The 21,847-nt window shown below is 29.1% G+C and overlaps 1 protein-coding gene across 5 annotated transcripts in view; it reads left to right on the top strand.

Annotated features, from left to right (window-relative positions):
- The window catches only part of LOC132919425 (monocarboxylate transporter 10), a 329,301-nt gene that overhangs the window by 230,601 nt on the left and 76,853 nt on the right, over positions 1–21,847 (top strand). The window contains exons 1-2 of one of the 5 annotated variants that reach the window (XM_060981018.1): positions 8,935–9,258; positions 10,864–11,266. The exons of 3 other annotated variants lie outside the window; for them this stretch is intronic. In XM_060981018.1, coding sequence (XP_060837001.1) covers positions 11,002–11,266 — 265 coding nt within the window. In that variant the 5' untranslated portion in view covers positions 8,935–9,258; positions 10,864–11,001. Of the gene's footprint in view, positions 1–8,934; positions 9,259–10,850; positions 11,267–21,847 lie in introns of those variants that run through there. One more of the 5 variants, XM_060981019.1, reaches the window with a different exon arrangement.

Raw genomic sequence — 21,847 nt, 5'->3', positions numbered from 1 at the left:
TTATCATATATTATTATGTGGGTAGAATTTAATTTTAATGTATGTAATTATTATTACTGAACGCTCAAATCAATTGAGGCAGTGAAGCCAATAGTGATTTTGAATTGCGTGTTTAATAGTTGATTAGTAATTACAACTTAACAGGTTATGGTAATTCGATCTGCGTGATCGGCATACAAATATTTGTAAATTCCCACACATCAATCAGGTGTTTACTGTTTTGATAACGCAAAGGGATTTCGGCACAAGAATTCTCATCATTATCTGTGTATTAAAGAATAAGACCAAAAAAACCAGTTTTGGATGACAATTTTTATTTTTTTCGTCTATGCATTCACAGGAAAACGCTTTTAATGAAAACTCGTGTGTATGTTTTCAAAAGAAAATAGTAATAATAAAAAAAAGAACAAAACAAAACTCTATTCCACTCAGAGTGTTTTTGAAAGTTATTGTTTCCGTGGAAGCACAAACTATGTTAATTTGTCACATTTTCTTTGGCGTTAATCCAAGCAAGTGTCAAAAAAAACCGTGATATTCAATTGTATTTATTTTTTAATATTAACGACTGTGCGAGACTATAGGGTTTTTTCTTTGTATTTCTCATTTTGTTTTACCTATTGACTACTAAACATATTTTGTCATATTGAGTTAGTAAACTAGTTTTAAAGTTATCGATTTATCGTTCTTGCAAACTTTCGGTGTGGTTTCAATCAAATTAAAATTGAATAAATTAATATTCCAATTAATCTATGTTTATTATCCAGCGTATTAAATTCACGATTATAATATGATGGGTTAAACTACGTCCCGAGCCAGGTAGGCCTAGCAATTATTAAATTATTAATGGAAGGGCACAACTATATTATTACTATAAATTAAAATATATACAACGAAAACGATTTAAAAATCATTATATTTGTTTAAAAAAAAAATGTATGCAAATAAACGTCGGTTATACATCACGTATTTTTTTTATTCATTGTGGTGGTTCGAGATTGTTAGGCTGTCCTCGCAGTTAATTAAAATCTATTAAATATTAAGTTGTACCTATAATACGCTCATAGCTATTCAACAAAAGTATACAATAATACGTATTAGTACACACTTTTAATAATATAGGCACTTGATATTTTAATAATACGAAAAACAGCAGAGTAATGAGATTTTAACGGTTATATCTTAGCTATTTTGTGAATTGGATTATCTTAAAGAACATATAATCGTATCATATTATATTCGTATACGAAACGTTATTTCAAATACAGTGTGTATATATAAGTTCATTTGAAAATAGATTCATTTTATGTATTTTTTTAATCAACTAAATAGTTGTTTAGACTACCTTGGACGCTTATATATAAGTAATGCTGTAGTATCATAAAAATCAATTTATTTTTTAATGATTGGATGTTTAATTAACTTTTTAATATTTATTCGTATTAAAGTTAGATTGGTTGCATTTACGTTGTGGTATAAAACTATATAGGTATATAGCACTGTAGTGGCATTACTATCAATAATATAAATATACAAATACTTAGTTTTACGTTATACTTATAACCATATAATGTGAACTTATACATTTTTTGTCATTTAGATCTGCATTCTCGCTATCGACCAATATAATATATTTTTATTAATAGTCCATATTATCATGATAAATTACCTATTATAAATATTTGTGTAGTAAATTATTTAGTCCGAAGCAGATTTTGTTGGCCGTGTGTCAGCTCACGCAGAACAATAATTTAAATAATATTTTCTGAACTACCGTAAACATACTTTGTTAACATATATCTAGCTAAGTGTCATGTTATTTCTCGAAACATATTATTTAGCTTAGTATTTATATATTTATAGATTAAAACTGGAAATAGAGACTTCATATTTTTAGAATAACATTAGTGTTGATCAATGCCGTGGATCTTTTTCATATGATCCAACTAAACATTCGTTATACATCACATTTTTGTGGTAAGAGTAATCTTTAGGTTTCCTTTCTTGCCGATCTGAGTGAAATTATGAGGTTTGCTATTTTGTACTATTAACGTTTTGTATATAAACTGTCAGTTTTAATAGGCTTCAACCTTAATGAAGACACTATAAGTCATCGGTGCATGAATTAGCGTTAAAAAGTGACAGGTCATCGCACGTGTTTACTTTTTCGATCCCAGAAGAAATAATGATAATTTAGTGCCAAGAAATTGCAAATAATATATTACATAGCTCCTTAATGACTAGGTAAATTAAAATGAAGTTTGAACTCGAGAATATACATAGAAGTAAATTATACCTATCTAGTATCACATAAGGCCGTTTGATTTTCAGAGTAGACACACACATACTGTTTCATATAATTACGCATAAATAATACACTTATAGATAAAATCTATTTAAATTAATTAAGTCCTAAAAATGAGACGATATAATTCACATATTCGACAGCCTGTATAATAGTTTATTATAGTTTTAAAATGTATCATAAATCACGTTTCTGTTAACCTGGTAGGCATTACATAAAGTGAGATAAAATGTGTTGCTTTTTACGGACTTACCTATATAATCAATCATTTTACGATTGTTTATACAATTAGTGACTTGCAGCCATATGTTTAAAATGTACCTGTACAGATCATTGTAATAAATGTATGCTCAAAGTATTTTAAAGTAAAAATTTAACTGATCCATAGGTTATTTTTATAATTTTTTTTTTTTTTTAACTGGTGGCATAATGAATGCATTCGTATTATATGCACTCTAACATTATGTAATAACATAATAGCACATCTACAGATTGTTTTTTTATAAAATAAATATAATATGTACTTAAATAATTTTGAGTATATTTTATATGTACAAAATATAAAAACTATGATCGGTAAATACACTTATTTATACTTTATACTATTTTATATATTATAATATATATTTCTAAATATATATGTAAAAATTGGTACCATTTATTCATAAATAATTTTAAACGTTTTGTTGTTATAAAATGGTCAGGTCAATACGAAAAAAAAAATGTCATATTTTTGTTTTAAATAATACATTTTATATTAAAATAAAATAATATAATTACCAAAACTATTTGGACTTTTCAATACTTATATATTATACAATTTATATAAATATTATAAATTTGTATGAAGTATTTCAGCTGGTTAAATTCACACATAAATTTGTTTGATAAAATTTACATTTTCATGTACATATTTTTATAAGCAGAAAAATAAATCCAGATTGTAGTTTTCCAAACATCAATTTCATTTAATGTATTACTTACAAAATAAAAAAGCAAAGTTACGAGTTTGTCAGAAATATCACAACCAGAGAAGAAGCGTATTCACATGACATAAAATAATAAATACAGTTTGGTGTCTGTGAATTTTCATTGCGGTTGGGGGAGATAGGAACCGTTAAAACATCCCTAAAATGGTAAAATACGTATTGGACCAAAAATACGGAACTTCTGCGTTAGGCTCGTTGGCGCCAAAGCCAGTTCATAAATAATAACTACATGAATAAAAATAAAAATGCCTACTTTTTCTATTATGTAAAAGGACTTTAATATACAGATTGGTTGGACTGTGCTGTACTCGATAAGTTTATGTTGTTGTTAATATTATTATTACGATCTGGTCATTGGACCGAAATAGTAAATTGAATAAGTAAATAAGCGTACAATATATAAATACGTTACGTATTTCATCCTTCGTGGTCATATGACTTATCGGTGTTCAAAATAGGAGTATCTGCTTGCATATTATAATAAACACAGTGAACAATTTATTATAACAAATATACGTCGCACAAAAGCCACCGGCAAGCTACGTACAGGACAGAATTTCGTTGGTTTTTAGCAAAACTTCTTTGGTGCCAAAACCAAAAACAGACCAACAAATCAACAGCATATGGAAACGTTGAAAGTTGAAACTGTATTATAACTTGTACAGCCGAATAAACGGCGTGAGACTTGTGTATGCTCACATATTATACTCATTTTAGAATTTATTCCTATTTTATTAATACATTCGATAACGAAATATATTAAAATAATTTTTTACCCCATTGTAGCATTTAATTATGCTATTTGTATTTGTATGTTTTAGTTATTTTTTGTGTAAGTTTAACGTTTGACATTTTTCCTTTTTTTTCAGGTAAGTGATTGGATTTCTATTGCTATACCCATACCCATACATTGTTGCAATTTCAAGCTGATCGTTTAAGGTATTTTGTCTGTTTCATCGTTTTTATTTTTAAGTAGCTTCTAATGATTTTTCTTAAAATATAATTGGCATTTTAAACGTATGTGTTAGTGTTTAGAGTGTAACAATAATATCATTATTCAATTTTAGGAATAATCATCTATCCACTTGCCTGAGCACGTATAACCTATACATTTATTTAAAATCAATTTTATAGATAAATATGTATTAGGTAATGTTTTATTCGTCATATTAATTAGTACTTAATTATGTTTACTACAGTTAATTATAATCATAAATTATTGACGTAAATTAATATAATTACTTTTAAAGTATTATTATTATCGATGATTGATAGTATTGATTGAACGTTTTAAATCAATAGAACTGTTAAAATAACTCCGAGTCTCCGACAACTACAGTTAAGTTCCTATTCTAAAGCTATGCAACTCAAATTGCACACAAACTACATATTACATATTATATTTTGGATATCGTCGTCGTCATAACGTCTCGAATAAAAATAATATTTTACAGACAAAGAAAGGATATCATGTTTTCGGAATTATCATTCATGCGGTTACGTTTCCGTTTAGTTAAGCAACCGTGTCGATAGAAGAAGAAAATAATATTGTGCTTCCGTTGACTATAATATAGAGAATTCTCATTTTGTGGAATGCCTACCGTGCACGTGCTCGAGGAATTTAATTAAAAATACCTTCATATATATGCTCGACCATAAATGCAACGGGAAATTAAACAAACCGTAGTTTCCGTCGAATTTAAGGATAATATATGGCGATAGGGTTGCATAAAAATCGCTGACAGGTATTAACCGATCTTCTACCGTCTCCCGGCTTGTCGCCACTCGTCCCGATAATCTACATGTTTTTTGTCGTCGCTTTTTTATCTACCTATACGGGCATTTTTTCGAAATTGTTCTCGTATTATACTGCATATATACGCACAATACATTGTGTGTTTTTATTTAATATATTATATTATGTACGCACATTTTTGATTTTTTTTTTCTTTCAACGGTACATTCAAATTTCTCATATCTTATACGATTATATAATATTATGTACACGGGCATAAATCATAATTGTGAATTAATTCCTTCGTAGAGTGTAATATTTATATCACGCACAAGTATATAACTCTTTGTTTTAATATTCGAATAAATAATATATTTGTTTATAAATATTAAAACGTCTGTAATTAACAGACGTATACGGTTAGTTATTATACTGTTTTTTCAAGAAATAGAATTTATATACACACAAGTATATCGGTACCTGTTATTATGTTTTTATTATTATTATTATTTACCCTGTAAGGCATACTATTTTATTATATGCTGTACTTATTTTCTCGTGACGGACATATAGGGCGGAGACATTAAATATACGAATGATGACGTATACGCACACTGGCGTATAGAAGCAGCCAGCCCACGGCTGTTTGATTTTCTTCTAAAACTAACAAACACGTCTATGCATCACAATTATGTATGGTAATTCTGCTTTCAGATACGGAATAGACAAATTGCTAATAATTATATTTATTTTTTCTGCTTAAATCACCGTTCTCTAGTCCGATGTATAGCGCTTACTGCATGCAAATTTAAACAATCATTATAACAGACTAGTCGTATTAATTATTCGCATAAACTCTTGGTTACAGCATATAAACTCCGCAAAACGACTTACACGAGCACATTAAAGAAAACAATATTAACATGCACCTATACATGCATCGTTATAAAACGGTACATAAATAAGAGTTGGACGATTTTATGTCTTCATTATATTATACTTTATAAGATAATAAGTATCTATACATATATATATATATATTGTTTTGAAAAAAAAAAACCGATCATAATATTACAATTATGTCTAATTAAAAAGAGATAATGCATGATTATAATAAATAAAATATCAAGTATTTTTTTTTATATATATTCAAACAACAGCAGTTGTGTAGGTACTATAGGTACTTGTAATTTTACTTTATTTTTAGTCACTGTCGTTCGAGGTCGCTATTAAAATTACCACTTTCGTGTACATTATTAGAAATAAGTTGCTAAAAAAGAAATTACAAAGTCCGAATGGGGTCAAATCCGCTTTATAATTTTTTGGTTTTTTTTTTTTATTATCCGCTATTTATTACCTTGTTGTTTTTGGCGTCAATTATAAGGATTTCTGATGACTGTACACGCACATGCCCCATTTGAAACCTTTAACCTTGGGGTTAAAGTTCGTTACGGTCAGTGTCTAATTTAAACACATTCAGTAATAATTAGCATTTCATCTTTAACATATTTGTACCTATTGTTTCGTAGACAACAAAATTATCTCATCATTCTCAAGTCACACAATTTATAAATAGTTTGAAAATGTCTAGCTGTTTAAAATTACAGTTTTTACATAAAAATACGAAATCAATTACCAGTTTGATATCACATAATAATGATGTTTACAATATTCTAAATATTCCAGTCGTAATTTTTTACTCTAAAATGTATGTTAGTGACGAGAAATTGAATTGAAAATTATCGATTGGTCTCTGGTGTTTTCAAACATAATTACATAAAATTTAAATTAATTCGAAAATATCATATTAATTATACCACCTGATATACTTTTTTGATTAGTGCAGCTATATGTTTGTACATGGTTTATTTCTCATCCACACAAACTCGTTATAAAAAAAACTTACTATTCCAGTCACATATGATATCCATTATAGATTGTCAATGTGTTATATTCATATTTATATTCTAATTAAAACATTAAAACTTAATAAATAAAAGCATTATGATATTTTAAGCTGCCAGTGACAGGCAAACTATTGTATAGTAATGTAATTTTATTGTAATAATTATTGTATAGTTTCTCTGTCAATATTGATTATTATTAAATTATAACTATTCATTATAACTGAAATTATTAAGGCGATTGAAGAAAGTAATTTTGAATGTATACAGTCTTAGGTATTTACTAAAAAAATGCATTCTTCCTAAAACGTTTATTTTTCCTGTATTGCTTAATATTTTTCGAAAACAACAAGATGTGATGAATACATTGTTTTTTCTTAAACTATATTTTCTACACTATTTTCTATACTGTGTCATGTGAGTTATTTACTTACCTACGTATCGTATCCCAGGGCATATCTAATAATAAAAAAAATGAAAAAAAGAGATAAACTATATACAAAATATTTTGTCATATAAATATAAATAATTTTACAAATTGATAAAATACAAAATGAAATACTCATAGCTTTAAAAGGGAATAAACCATAAACATTATATTATTAAATATTGTAGTTAGGCATTATGAGTTATTTTAAGTATTACGATTACTTACACATATTAATTAATATGAATGAAAAATACTCTTCAAAACAGTTTTTCGGGGTAGTGCCTAAGCCCTTACATTTTATAGCCCCCTTATTTGTATCAGTCTCTGGCTGTGTATGAGTTGTATCCATATTATCGTGACATTGAAAAAGTAACATAATTATATAGTAGCAACTACCGACCGATATATTATTATAACGGCACTATTACAATATGCGCGCGTTGAGACTTGAGATTAATTTTATGCCAAATAACTGTGCTATGATATCGCATAATAATAATTAATAGCAACGGTATTTATGTTGAATACACCTCAAAACTATTATAATTTACGATTATTAACTAACCATTCATTAGCCAATTCTCGCCACTACGGTTTAGTTTTTGGCTAATAGTCATAATATCGTCGTTTATAACGTTTAGAAGAACATATTGTAATGGATTCATTTGCAGAGTTATAAATATTAAATGTCAACCTTATTTATTGGATTTACTTTACGTCGTATTCGCAAATCTATCGTCAGTGCAAAACAACTATAATAAGTTATATTTAAACAAATGTTATCGTCACATCAGTAGCCGGTTTTATTATACGAATTACGACGGACTTTCAAGCGATCGACTAGTCAGACCTAGTCACACTGTCAACTCAAGTCTTCGGCACGATCGCATAAACTAACTTTGAACTTTGACTTTATTAGTGTGTGTGTGCATCCACGCACTCGGCTGTGTAACGGACAAAGGCGCCAAATCGTGTAAACAAAAAAAGTCAGAAAATCGTTTCATGACGCATAGCATTATAATATGCTCGTACAAACACGATACCCATAATATAATATTATTATTATTATAATACACGCCGCAAACATAAAATTATTTTAACATTGTACACGAGCAGTGACTCGCACTCATATATTCCGGCCAGCTCTATGTATTTAAAAGGAAGTGTTATGTGTGGATAGGCCCCGTTGGGCCTTGAGGTTTTTTTATTTAATCGTATTTACAATAATACAATTGTCGAATAAGCGTAATAAATAAAATTTAAAATTAATATTACAATTGAATAAAATCAATTATTAATCATACCCCTTCCCCGCCTCGTCGGACATTAGATACGCCACTGATTCGGAGACGCGCTGCAAAACCAAGACATCCGATAATAATTATAATTATCATATACAGTTGGCTACTTCTCCCTCTGGGGTCCCCCCAAACAGAGCAATCAAGATCGTATAAAATAATATTTATTATTATAATGCTCACCGCGCGATGGTGAGGGAGGTTTGTGCTGCCGCCGACGTTGCCGCCGCGATCGCAGCCGCCGCCGCCGCCGCTGTCGTTCGAAGCTCGCAACCAGTGAGCAACACTCCAGTCTCGATTACACTGCCGTCGCGTTCGCCCTGACGGTCACCAGTGTGCGTCCGCGGTGGACATTTTTTCGCTCATCGCGGTGTGCCGCCTGTCGTTTTTCTACCTTTTCGTGGTTATATATAAATATATATCTACGTATAGGACAGTGATATCTGACGATGCCATGTGCGCGCGATTCGTTAATTTTTTAAGACCCAATTAGGATTTTGAAAGAAAAAAAAATATAATATTTCGTTCTAGTGCGGGAAATTACTGGTTTTCAGCTATAAATGGACCAGATAACGTGGGCTCAGCTTCCACGTCCATGAGGTAATCCGCAGACCATATTCGGCATTGCTTCGTCTTTATATTATCATAATAATATGTGTCTGTCGACGGCGTGTGCACGCGATCTGTCTGCTGTTTCTCGGAACCGATTTCGATACAAGCACAAAAATTTCATTTTTTTTTTACGTTTTTGACTTATTTCGTTCGTGTCATATTCCGATTCAAATCCGGTTTTATTACTTTGCCGATCGTCCTTTCTAGATCACCGTTGAACCAATGGCCAATATTTTTTTCCATCGTACTGTGTAAACCGGGTTCAATTTCTTGTTATATTCGAGTTCGTACCACCAAATTCACCCAAGTAAACAGTTTTTTTTAAATATCTTGTTACAGTAATTTTTTTTCAATAGGCGCGTTTTTTATTTTCATATTTTATCATGTCTATATTATACTTTTTACGAGCTCTATTTAAAATTGTCGTGTAATTTGTTAACAGATTGTTCATTATAAATAACTAAATTATTATATAAATGTTTTTATAGTTTATATTTCCAACTTGTTTCATATATTACTTTTAATAGTATTATAATATCTGAAATATGTATAATACAAATCACGATAAATCATTTTTGATATCGATCTTAAGTTAATTTTGTTTATATTATGATTTTAACGCATTTCTTGTTTAAATAATAAATTAACTGTATCATATAAAAGAGAAATCCTATGTGTAATTCGTAATGTAAGTATCAATAGACGTTAATAAAATAATAAAATATATGATACTATCTCGGGGATACTTTCCACTATCATGCGTTTATGGTATAGAAGAATCTTCTGAAATGAATATTTAGGTAAATAACGTAGATACAAAGTGTCGATATCAAGTCTTTTATTTTAGCTATGATGAGTTAATTCGTTACATTATTTTTTTCGAAAATAAGCCTCGTGGATAATAAAAAAACGCGTAAAAAACAGACAAACAGGTTTTGCGGATGTAACGATGAACGTTCAGGTTGGGATGCAGGAGGATAACAATAATTGCGTTTCAATATACACGCCCCCCCAGGTCGAGTTTCTTTTGATTCATTAATTTGGTTAGCTGAAAACAGATCAATTCCCAAGTTTTGTAGCATTCGGATCGTGCACACGTCACACCTATATTTAGCAGTCGGCTAGAACGAATGCTATATTAATTTTATAAATATATTATAACCATTCTAGAAGATGGTTTGTATACGATTCTCAAAAAAATATTACTGAAGAAATTTATGGCATAAAAAACAATCATATAAGAAATATAATATGGATAATAGAAATGCATGTGTTTTAATAACTTACATGCGTGAATTATGTATTGGAAAAATGACTAATATTTTAGCGTAAAATATCCCTATACAAGCAAAAAAAAAAAAAAAATACTAATTTATTTTACATAATTTTTATTGATTTATAATATTAATATAATTATATCATTATTATTCTTAGTTCGTTTAACTCCCATGGTATTTTTTCCACATTTCATTAGACAGTTATTTAACTTTGAGTATATTTTTTATGCCATACATTTTTTCATAATATACTTCCTAATTATATATCGCTCGCTTTCGTCAAATCACCGGTAATTACGATAGATCCGTATTACAGTCGGCTTTACTCGAGCGACAGCTGCAGGGGCGGTGGCTGCAGTGGTGACGAAAACGAACGGCCCACATAGTCGGTCGCCACGTAGCATCAGTAGTGGACCAGTGGCGACCGAACGGCAAACCAACCAGTGGCAGTAGAATGGCACACATGGAAGCTGACTTGGATTCGGGACTGGCGACGTGCAGCGACCTGCCCAGTTGCAGTGAAGTGCTGTGTCCGGTGGTGGTCAAAACCGAAGTACCAACTCTCAAGCAGCACTACTACCCGGAAGGTGGTTGGGGATGGATCATCGTGGCCGTGTCGTTTGCTGTGCATGTTCTCAACATAGGGCTGCACATGTCTTCAGGTGTCATGCTTCCGATTGTCGCGCGCAATTTCCCTCATGCTTCTTTTGGATCGGCAGGTTAGCTTCGCAAACGTAACATAATACTATACTTACTTACGTAAATGTATGAACGCGCATATATCCCGAATTTTAATAGCTAGGGCTTGGATTTATATGTATTTATGAAACCAAAATATGTATTTATGCTACCAAAATATGTATTTTACTAACATGATTTATTTATTCGTATTTAATTAAATACTATATCCATATGAGTTTCTAATGAAACAAATTATATTTTAAATAGTAAAATTATTAAAAAAAAAATAAGTATTAAAAATTATAAAATATAAATAAAAAAAGCTAAAAAAAAAAATGTTAATTATCTTGATTACAATTTATAATAACACGCATTTTTAAATTTTCAAATTTAAAAGAATATAATAATTATCGGCATTTAACCAAGATCCCATCTGGTAACAATAATTGGTTGTGGAGAGAGGCTTAAATCCGGCTACATATTATTTTTAAATATTTCGATACGAGTAGGAGCTTTTAAAAATATCTTTTGGGCTGTAGATATTATTAATTCGTATACTTTTATAAATGTTGATCGGGTGGTTTCTGTTATTCGGTGAAATTCGTGTGCTAAACACGTTAAATAGATCATTTAATGAAAAATTGTCGAAATATGTAACAAAAACAGAATTATTGAGAAATATGTAAAAATATGTAAAATAAAATATAGTTTATTTCATTGGAAATCCCTTGAAACGAATTTATCACTCACCTAAATTAATTTATCAAGTCACAGTAAAAAATATGTATTTACATATAAATCCGAGCCTTAATAATAACATATATTAAATAATATTGGATATTATAACAACTTTAAACAAAATAAATGATGCACATTATTATATGACATTCAAACGAATGTAATGTAGAGGCTATATGCCTATATCACGTTACGTTTCTGATTTCATTTTTATAAAATTGATGATTTCTTTCTACTATAACAAAAAAAAAAAATAAAAGTAAAAATATATTGAAAATTCCATAGATGTATTTGAAAGAAATACAAAAAAAAAAAAAATTAGTTTAGGTGCATAAAAAATAATCACACATTCAATATGTTTATTAAATATGGGTACTCTTATCTTTCATTTAATGGTAATTTGGAAAAAATTGCAAAATTCATTAAATATTTTAGCATTATATTTTACAACCTACTTTATATATCATATTAATCCTAGTCCTAGTTATTATTGTTAACATGCTAGTTGTAGGTTATAAGGAACTTCAGTGATATAAATACTGCAATGTTTGTACCTTTATTTTAGACAACACCTAGCTATATACCAAAATTCTTAGAAATGTTATGGTTGTTACAGATGAGTGAGCATAGTTGTTTAACATTAAATTTATTGGTTTTATTTTTTATTTTAATTTGAATTTACGATTTTAAGATTTGTTTTTTTGTACTTTTTTTATACAAACATTTTATTTTATTTTTATTTTCATCGATATTACCTGCTATCAATAAGTCATTCACTTTATTTTTAACATATTATTTAATATTATACCTACCCCTATACTTTTATTAATATTTTTTTATAGCTTTTCAACACGTATTAACATGTTTTATTTTTAATTTATTAATTAAACACTCGCCCTTCGATCATTTTATGTGCATATATTTAGTAATTTTAATGCATATTCTTGGATTATAATTCACAATATTTATTAAACTCATAAAACCATATTAAAAATACGTTCATACATTTGAAGTCCGATTTAACATTTTTTTCTAGTAGTGGTACGTATTAATTTTATATCTGAATGGTGAATAAAATTAATTCGAAAATATATAAACTTGGATCCCGGATATCCCCGACATTTTATTACTATGAATATTGTTCCCATCAAACTAATCTGTCGCATTATAATATCCAGAGCTATTAAACACAAACAAATATTATTTATATGAAGTAGTTTACCTGTTTATTAGAATTTACGTCACTTGAACTCCAGAATCCCTTCAGGGATGTTCATTATTTGATCTAATCGTCAGCCAACGGCGTATTTGCGACGAAACGTCAATAACTTCCGATTCGATGTACTTAGTTAAAATTTACCATCGATTTAAACTATCGAAGCTTTCAGCACAGCATACACGAAACAACAAACTTTGTCCCGGATCCCTGAAACCCACCCCCTTACATGTTACGTGACTTATTGTCTGACAACCCACAACTATATGCTACACATAATACACACACATATATATATATATGTACGTGTATCCTATTCTTTTAACTTCGAAATCTTGAAAGAGAGTAATCACGTTCGGGAAATCCTGAAAAGTAACACAATTTGTTGGTACAGCACCATATACAAGTATCTACTATTATGTGATACTTTTAATAGGAATTAGGAATTAAGAATTGATTAATTATTTAATTAATTTTTTTACCATAATTTTGGATAAATAGCAAACGTTTTTAAGTACCTATTATAATTTGCTTAGTTGGAATATTGTAGATATTTTCATTCATAATTTCAGAAATATTCAAAAATATTATATTATTTTAGGGTTATATTTATTGAAAATACACTTTATAATAATGTTGATTAAATATTGGTCGTGGATTTAAAAAAAAATAAGATATTTCAAATACTGCTATATAATATGTATTTATTTATTGATCTATAATTTATTATCCTAAAGAATCCTCGAAACTTGCATATTGTAAGACTTATTGAGGTAAAAATAAAACTGTATGTATTAATATTATAACATAATATATATATTATATATATATATACATCTTGGTGAAATCGCTTAAAACTGCACCTTGTTTTTATGCTGCTTATGCATCAGACACATTATAGGGCAATATTATATTATGCTAGTGACTCGTGTTTTATCTTTAAATCGTTATCGATCGTGTAGGATAGCAACATTCATATAAAACATATTATACACGATATACGAGCGATTAAGTACTGTGGTCTATAGCTGATATTATCCTCAAGAGATAATCGACGATTGTATCGTTTGAGCAACTATCTGCACGATTTAGTACTCCAACGGTATTCAGTGACTTTTAAACACTAATGTGGTTTATTGTATTTCAATTTAATATGCGTATTTTTATGTTTGATGAATATTAATAACGATAAGAAGTTTATAATGTTTTACGATCGATTTGAATCTAGTTTTATGTGATGTATTCATAAATAATTACCACTGCAATATATGTTCTGAACGAGACTGTAATATTTAGTTTAGTTTACATTGGCAAAGAAAAAACGACAACGACTTGAAATTCACTTTCTTACATTTCTCGAGTAACTTTTACAGTTTAAGAAGGAAAAGGGGGAAAAACCTTAAAATATTTTTCGAACGATATAAAATCTCCCCGATATTATATAATGTTTATATATATATACACATTTATTTATAATAAATTATTTAAACAAAATATTATAAAAACTTAATAAATTCATTTTATTATTATTATTATTATTTGGTAAACCATTAAATATTCCGTCTATATGGCACGTCTATATTCTACAGTGATTTGAATTCATAAGGCAATTGAAACAAACGGTGGTGCAATAAAAATTGTTCGCAATATTATTATTTACTCACGTATTTTGTTATATGTATACAAGAGAATTTTTTTCTTTACAAAATGTATGACTTATATAATATATTAGGTGTTTATTACAACGATGTTTTTATTGCGTAGGCTTAACATAGGTTCATCAGCAGATTAAGGTTCGGTGTTCGTCCGTGTTATTGTTATGTATTATGTAAATAAGTGTGTATAATGTATTATACACGTATTAATATACAAGCGAGGCACTTAGGCAAGTAAGTACGATCAGATGAAACTGCATTAGATTTATACAGACATATTGTTACATAATATATATTTAGGACCAACTGTAATAAATTGTCGGTCGAGTTACAATGGAAGTGTTTCCTCATAATTAAACTATTGTAATGCACATGTTATACATATTGCAATATTGACCGCCGTTCTGTGCACAGAGTAATATGTATTAATAATACAATATTATATTCTGCGATGCGGAATAAATGATCATTATATTATCGCGATTTGATATTTCAATTGTATTCTTAGCACACAGCAGCAGTGAAAGATGCACTCGCCGTCACGATGCTCTTCCGAACTTTGAAGTTTTGGGTAATTTTTGGATTCCGTGTGTCTTCCTGTATTTTTTTTTTTTTTTGTTCCTTTTGCAATTTTTTTCCGTTCGACGCGTCCTTTCAAAGTTCCGGGGCACGGAGCGATTATGGTAATTTTCGATGGAAAAAAATATGTATATAACCGACGTGTAAAACTCCGAGTACCCTCGGGGGCAATGGCGGCCCATTAGATGGTTCGTTTGATTCGGAAATAATTATACGTCTCGTGCGCACGCGGCGGAATGAAGAAACGTTAGCGCGTAAATAATAACGACGACTATATTGCTATACACGATATATTAATACTTTAATATATATATATATATTTATATTATATATACATGTATGGCCCGAAAATGTTTTGACAATTTTACCGTCCTCCGATATCAAATACAGAGATATAGTGAGTGTTAGTGTGAGTGTTAATGTGAGTGTGAGTGTGAGTGATAGAGAGAGAGAGAGAGAGAGAGACACACACACACACACACACACGGAGAGAGATCAATTTGGATTATTTTTACGCGTTTTGTATTTTGTATTTTTTTTTTCAAGCTATCTCAATCGGTTGGTTGGGTAAGGTTGTCGAGAACGTGATTCTGTTGTGATTTATGCTGCTCTATAAATAATAGCTGTATTTCCCAGTGTGTATAATGATGACATATATACCGCCACAAAATATTGACGCGATCAATAAAATACTAATATCTTGTATTATCGAGAAAACCATTTTTGCGGCCTATACTTAATAACACACCGAGCACCAGAGTTACCCGAGTCACGTACGTTCCTACGTCAATACGTATTATTGTTTTAAGAATAACGTCGTTTAATGACAATATGTGATTTGAAAATAATAATATAATTTCTCCAGTTTACTACAAAATTGGTAATTCGTGGAATCTAAATTTTATTTATAAAAAAATTATTTTATATATCACAAACAATGCCGTACCAACGTATTGATTATTTGCACAGATATACCTACAACGAATATACAATAATAATTATTTTATTTCAATACGCCCCGTGGACACGGTAACGTTCTGGATGAATTTACATCAAACACTTGAATATGAGCCGATACCTGTAATGCATATTGTTGCATACACACATTATATACTTATTATTATTATATTAGTATATGTTGTGCATCACGATCGACCACTTTGTATAAACATACATAGACTAAAATCGAATGTCGATTCGTTGTGTATTATGCGCTTCAGTGTGATATATTACAATTATTATTATCTTACATCAGTAATTAATAATAATTGTGTGTTGTTCAGGTGATGTTGGGGTACATTGCGGTTTTCGTAGCACGTGTTTATTTATAATAGTATAATATGAATATTTCGTATGAGAAGTACATTGTATATACGTTATAATATATTATATTGTTTTAATTAACAGCTATATAATACCTATACATCATTGTTGTATTGTGGCTACTTGATTTATAATGCAATTCAGTTGTACACAGTAAGATTTGTGTCAATCCGATAACATTGATGCGTTTCAGATGGTAAAATATGTTCATTCATGTAATTTTAAATGTCACGTTTTTCTAATAATTCATCGGAAATGCACATGTATCATTTAAAAATAATAAAGAAAAAAAAATACGATAATAATATATTGAAAAGTAGGTGCGGACGGTACAACACTTCGATACTCATTACTCGTGGTTGTTGACCACTCGTGTCTTTTCGCTCTTCTCGAGCCAATGCGTTGCGTGCATTATTAATGATTATACTCTTCGATATTTGAATACAACGATCGCCTCTGCCCTTGACATTAATAAAATGATTCTGTTCGATGACGGGTCCAACTAAAAATGATCGATATCTTATTGACAACTAATGTGACGGTAATTGTCACCTTTGTTTATTATAAATCGTTTATTAATTTAGAAGGAACATTCCTAAAATGTACTTACTCTTATCTAAGGAACGACGATACTTACCTACTTACTTTAATGTGATGAATTCCCAACGTATCGAGGTTCATTAACGTTTTTGATCGCGTTACACTACTTCAATCACGCCAAAGATTATTAGGTATAAATTAGAATTTATCGTTTATACATATTATTTTTTTCCACACATTGTTTGATTATATTTGAGTCTAAATAAGGTAAAATTCTCGACAAGTTATTTTTTTGGTTTTTGATACCTAGTGATTTATAACATTAATTCATACGTGATAACACTGATAACCTTATAAATGACTACGATTCATATAAATTTAGAAAATTTTCACTTGAACATTTGTACTTCTTTTTTATTACCTATTTGTATTTGTATTTTTTTTTGATATATATATTTCATTAACAGTTTGATTAATTTTACCCATGTCATTGTTAGAATTCATGGACAAGTAAAAGCTTAAAATGTTTCAGTCTATTCGCATCTATTTTAAAAGTATTTTTAGTACTGACAAATTATTGATATTCTTGAAGTTTTTTCAATTAGTTAGTTTTTATAGTACTGATAGTAAGACCTCGTGACTATGAAAATATTTCTCGTTTTAATGAATAGGAGAACAAGAAATTCACTAGAATAACTTAATCAAATATTAATAGATTTTTGAAAAAAATATGAAATTTAATTATTTGTGTCACTGAGACTGAAATTTAGTATTTTTGTGGAAGAGACAAAAGATTTAAATGTTGGCTTATGTATCAATCATATATAATATCGATTTAATAAAAATAAACTTTCAATGTTATTTGTTAGTTGTGATCAGATGTGTTATACTAGCTGATAATAGATTTAGTATTTTAATTTATAATACAGTAACATTTTTTTTATTAATAAAATGTTCAACTAAATGATTTCCTTTACAAAATGGATACATTGTATGCACTCGTATTTATACAGAGATGATATAATCCACAAATAAAATAAAATTTACGGTTATAAGTTATTACCAGAAAACTAACATTTAAAATGTATTGTGGTGTACAATTTGCTATGATTATATAGCACAAATTAAATTTAACATAATACCACAAAATTAATACCACAAAATATAATCTATTCTTAAATATAATGTCATATTTTTTATTATGTATTCTGGAATTCATAGATATAATAAAAACGATAAAAATAGATATAATTTTACTTTTAAAATCTTGGAAACCATTAATTTATCCATATTATGTTTTAAATAAATTAAAAATTAAATGAGTTTTTGAGTAATATTTGTTGGTTTATTATTTCCTGAAGTCAAAGAAATAATTCATTTTTTTTTAAATTAAATAATCTAATTTAACTATTTAATAACTGTATATTATATCATTTAATATTATATTATACAGTATTTGTATATAATTTATGAAGTGCTTAGTTTTATGAGTAGGTAGTTAGTTATTTTATGGATAATATTATGTATTAACACAGTATATTATTATCCAAGAAAAGAGTTAATAGTTCCGTACATGTTTATGATCTAATGAATATATTATGTGCATATTTCAAAATAATCTATTTGCAATTACTCAACTTTAAACGTACATATTTAATGTTTAATGGTACGATTTATCGAACTGATAATTTCTCATCAATAACAATTTAAAATTAATGTACATGTATTTCATAGTTGAATGTTTTTGATACTTTACTTATTATAAGCACCTTTTCTCAATGTTTAATTTTGGTGTTATAAATGTGATAAACGATTTACAATAATAATAAAACAAAACTTTATTTAAATTTGAGGAAGGTCAAAAACTTGTGGGTCGGTCATTCGGGGTGTCCACCCACGGTAGATATCGCAAACCTCAAAGCACGTTGGCCGATACCGAGCAAACTGAACCAAAGTCATTTGTTTTATTTGAATTTTATGCCAACAGTTTTTCTATTGAATACGTATCATAAATCAAATTTTCCCGCTCCATCCCCACTCAACAACCGTTGACCAGTAACCGGTGTAAACGCGCCAAACCACATCTCCAGTGACCCTTGGGCTACTTCTCATCCCGTGTTTACACATTATAATATTATTATTATTATATTATAATATACATGCCGCGTAGGTTACGACAAACATTTCTATTAATATTTTGTTTCATTTTTCTTGTATATTTCTTGTTTTTTCTGCCTATTTAAATGAGAATTATTTCCATAGTCGTGAGGTCCTACAGTCAGTATCGTTTTCCTTTGAAAAAAATAAATAAAAAACACACACTCACACATATACACTTATTAACCACTTTGTAGCAAAATGCGAACATATAAATTCTCATTAAGGTCTCCGCAAGCACGGTGACGTGTTTACATATTATTATTATTCGTGTTCGTTTAAAGCAGTCGTTAGCAATTGTTTTGGTTTTTTTTTATCCTATCATTTCTAAATTAAGTGTGGTCTAATGAGTGTTTTGATAAGTTCACGATTCTGTTTGTTAGTTATATATACCCATGATAGTTGCCAACTGTAAACGAACCGTTATTTCTAGATAGGGTGATGGAAATAAAAATAATATATATATATATATATATAGGTAAATTTGATTTTGAAGTGTTTTTTCGTGCCGCATGAACATGTATTGTTCTACGAGATTGTTAAATCTTTAAAAAAAATTGCAATAAATACCATAAACAAATTGACTTTAATCAAAAGGTTTTAGCTAAACATAAATTTGCAAACAAATCAAACAAAGTCTAACATTTTATACCAAACATTAATATTACCTAAAACAATCAATTTAAAAAAAAAAAAACTTTGTATGTATAGATAATGATTAAATTGAATTAATAAATTGTACATAGGAATTTATAGAAATAAAATAATTTTTAATTAAATATAATACATTAAATAATAACAAAAATGAAAAAAAAAATTACAGAATTTGAGTAGGTACATCTTCTAATTATCAATTTCTGTTTACCCAAATGTATTGACATTATTTGTATTATCCGTAATATTATCGTATAATGCAATTTACTTGCACAAATTTACTGTAAAACGTAATTTTATTTTTAACGTATTTTCATTAATTATTTTTTGTAAATCATACCAACCTATACAATACAACGAATGTAATGTAAAGAATAAAACAAATTTATTTTAATAGAGCTTGTTTAATTTAAATAATATTGTACATGGATAGGTGTATAATATTTTGATAGTAATATCAATAAAATATAAATATCTAATCAATCCAATATATACTATCATCGTTACTGAACTGTCAAAAACGGACGAACCGTGTGGATTTATTTCGAGTAAACGTCATACGACTACAGTAATGACTAGTATAATACAGCACACATATATATATATATATATATATATATATATATATATATAATACGTATATAGTTTTTTCACGACGCCTACTTCTGGTGCCCGTTCATCTTCACACTATATTATATTGATGTTGTGTCGAAACGGACGGTTATTTTTCTATTATTCCGCCCAAACACGGTTTATTATACAATCTCTTCTAGTTGTTGAGGGATGGTTGAGGGGAGGGTGAATAGTGACGACGACGATGACGACGACGCGCGACGACAACGAGAAGGACGAGGAAGAACTGAAGATATATACTCACGTTTTGGCAAAACTTCCCTATCGCAGTCGAATTGTATACGCGTAATGTTATCGGGGGATGGTTAGAGAAAAGGCGAGGAGCGCTTGCGGAGAGATCGAACTGCCAGATAACCGGTGCAGCTAGTAACTAGTATATACGCGAGCGTCTTCCGAGAATGACCCTCTTAATTTATCGGCCAAGCAGCCCCGAGGAGTAGTGCCAAATTGAACGACATCCACAAAACAAACGATAAGAACTCTTTCCCCCTATAAGTCTCATGTCCCTGTTTCTCGCATGCACCCTTCGCTTCGACTTGCCACCACCGTCCATATCAAAAACGTGCGATATCCTATATCGACAATACTCTCTTGACACCCCCCCCTCCCCCCCCAAAAAAAAGGTGGGCAAGTTGGTATCCTTCCGCTGTATACAAGAGATGGAGAGTAGGTCACTATAATGGTTGTGTTAAATTTGAATGCAATGACAGGTATCATTGTACACGAAAAACGATTCTGAACGAAGTTGATTTGTCAGTCTAAGATAATTAGTAATATATATTATATTATTACCTATATTTAAATTGTAATATGTTGTTATTTTACGTGATTAGCTCATACATTTTTTCTATATTGAGGCTAGAATTTTTTTTTTACAGTTACTTGAAGGAAAACTTATGGATAACCTTGTATTGGGTTTTTTAACATTAGGTATAAATCACAAACATTTTATGAATTTTCTACTTCAAAATTCCTTGCAATTTTCGCGATTTTGTTATATTTCGTAAACATTTGAACTTTAAACGCTTATAAACAAAAATTGTGTCTAATGATTTTTGATTTTTTTTACTACGATAAGTACAATTTAAAATAAACCTTGTATTACATTTTAAAGATTTTTTGAA

This window comes from Rhopalosiphum padi, chromosome 2 (assembly GCF_020882245.1).
Source record: "Rhopalosiphum padi isolate XX-2018 chromosome 2, ASM2088224v1, whole genome shotgun sequence".
Taxonomy (NCBI): Eukaryota; Metazoa; Arthropoda; class Insecta; order Hemiptera; family Aphididae; genus Rhopalosiphum; species Rhopalosiphum padi.
This window is presented reverse-complemented; position numbering and strand designations above follow the sequence as displayed.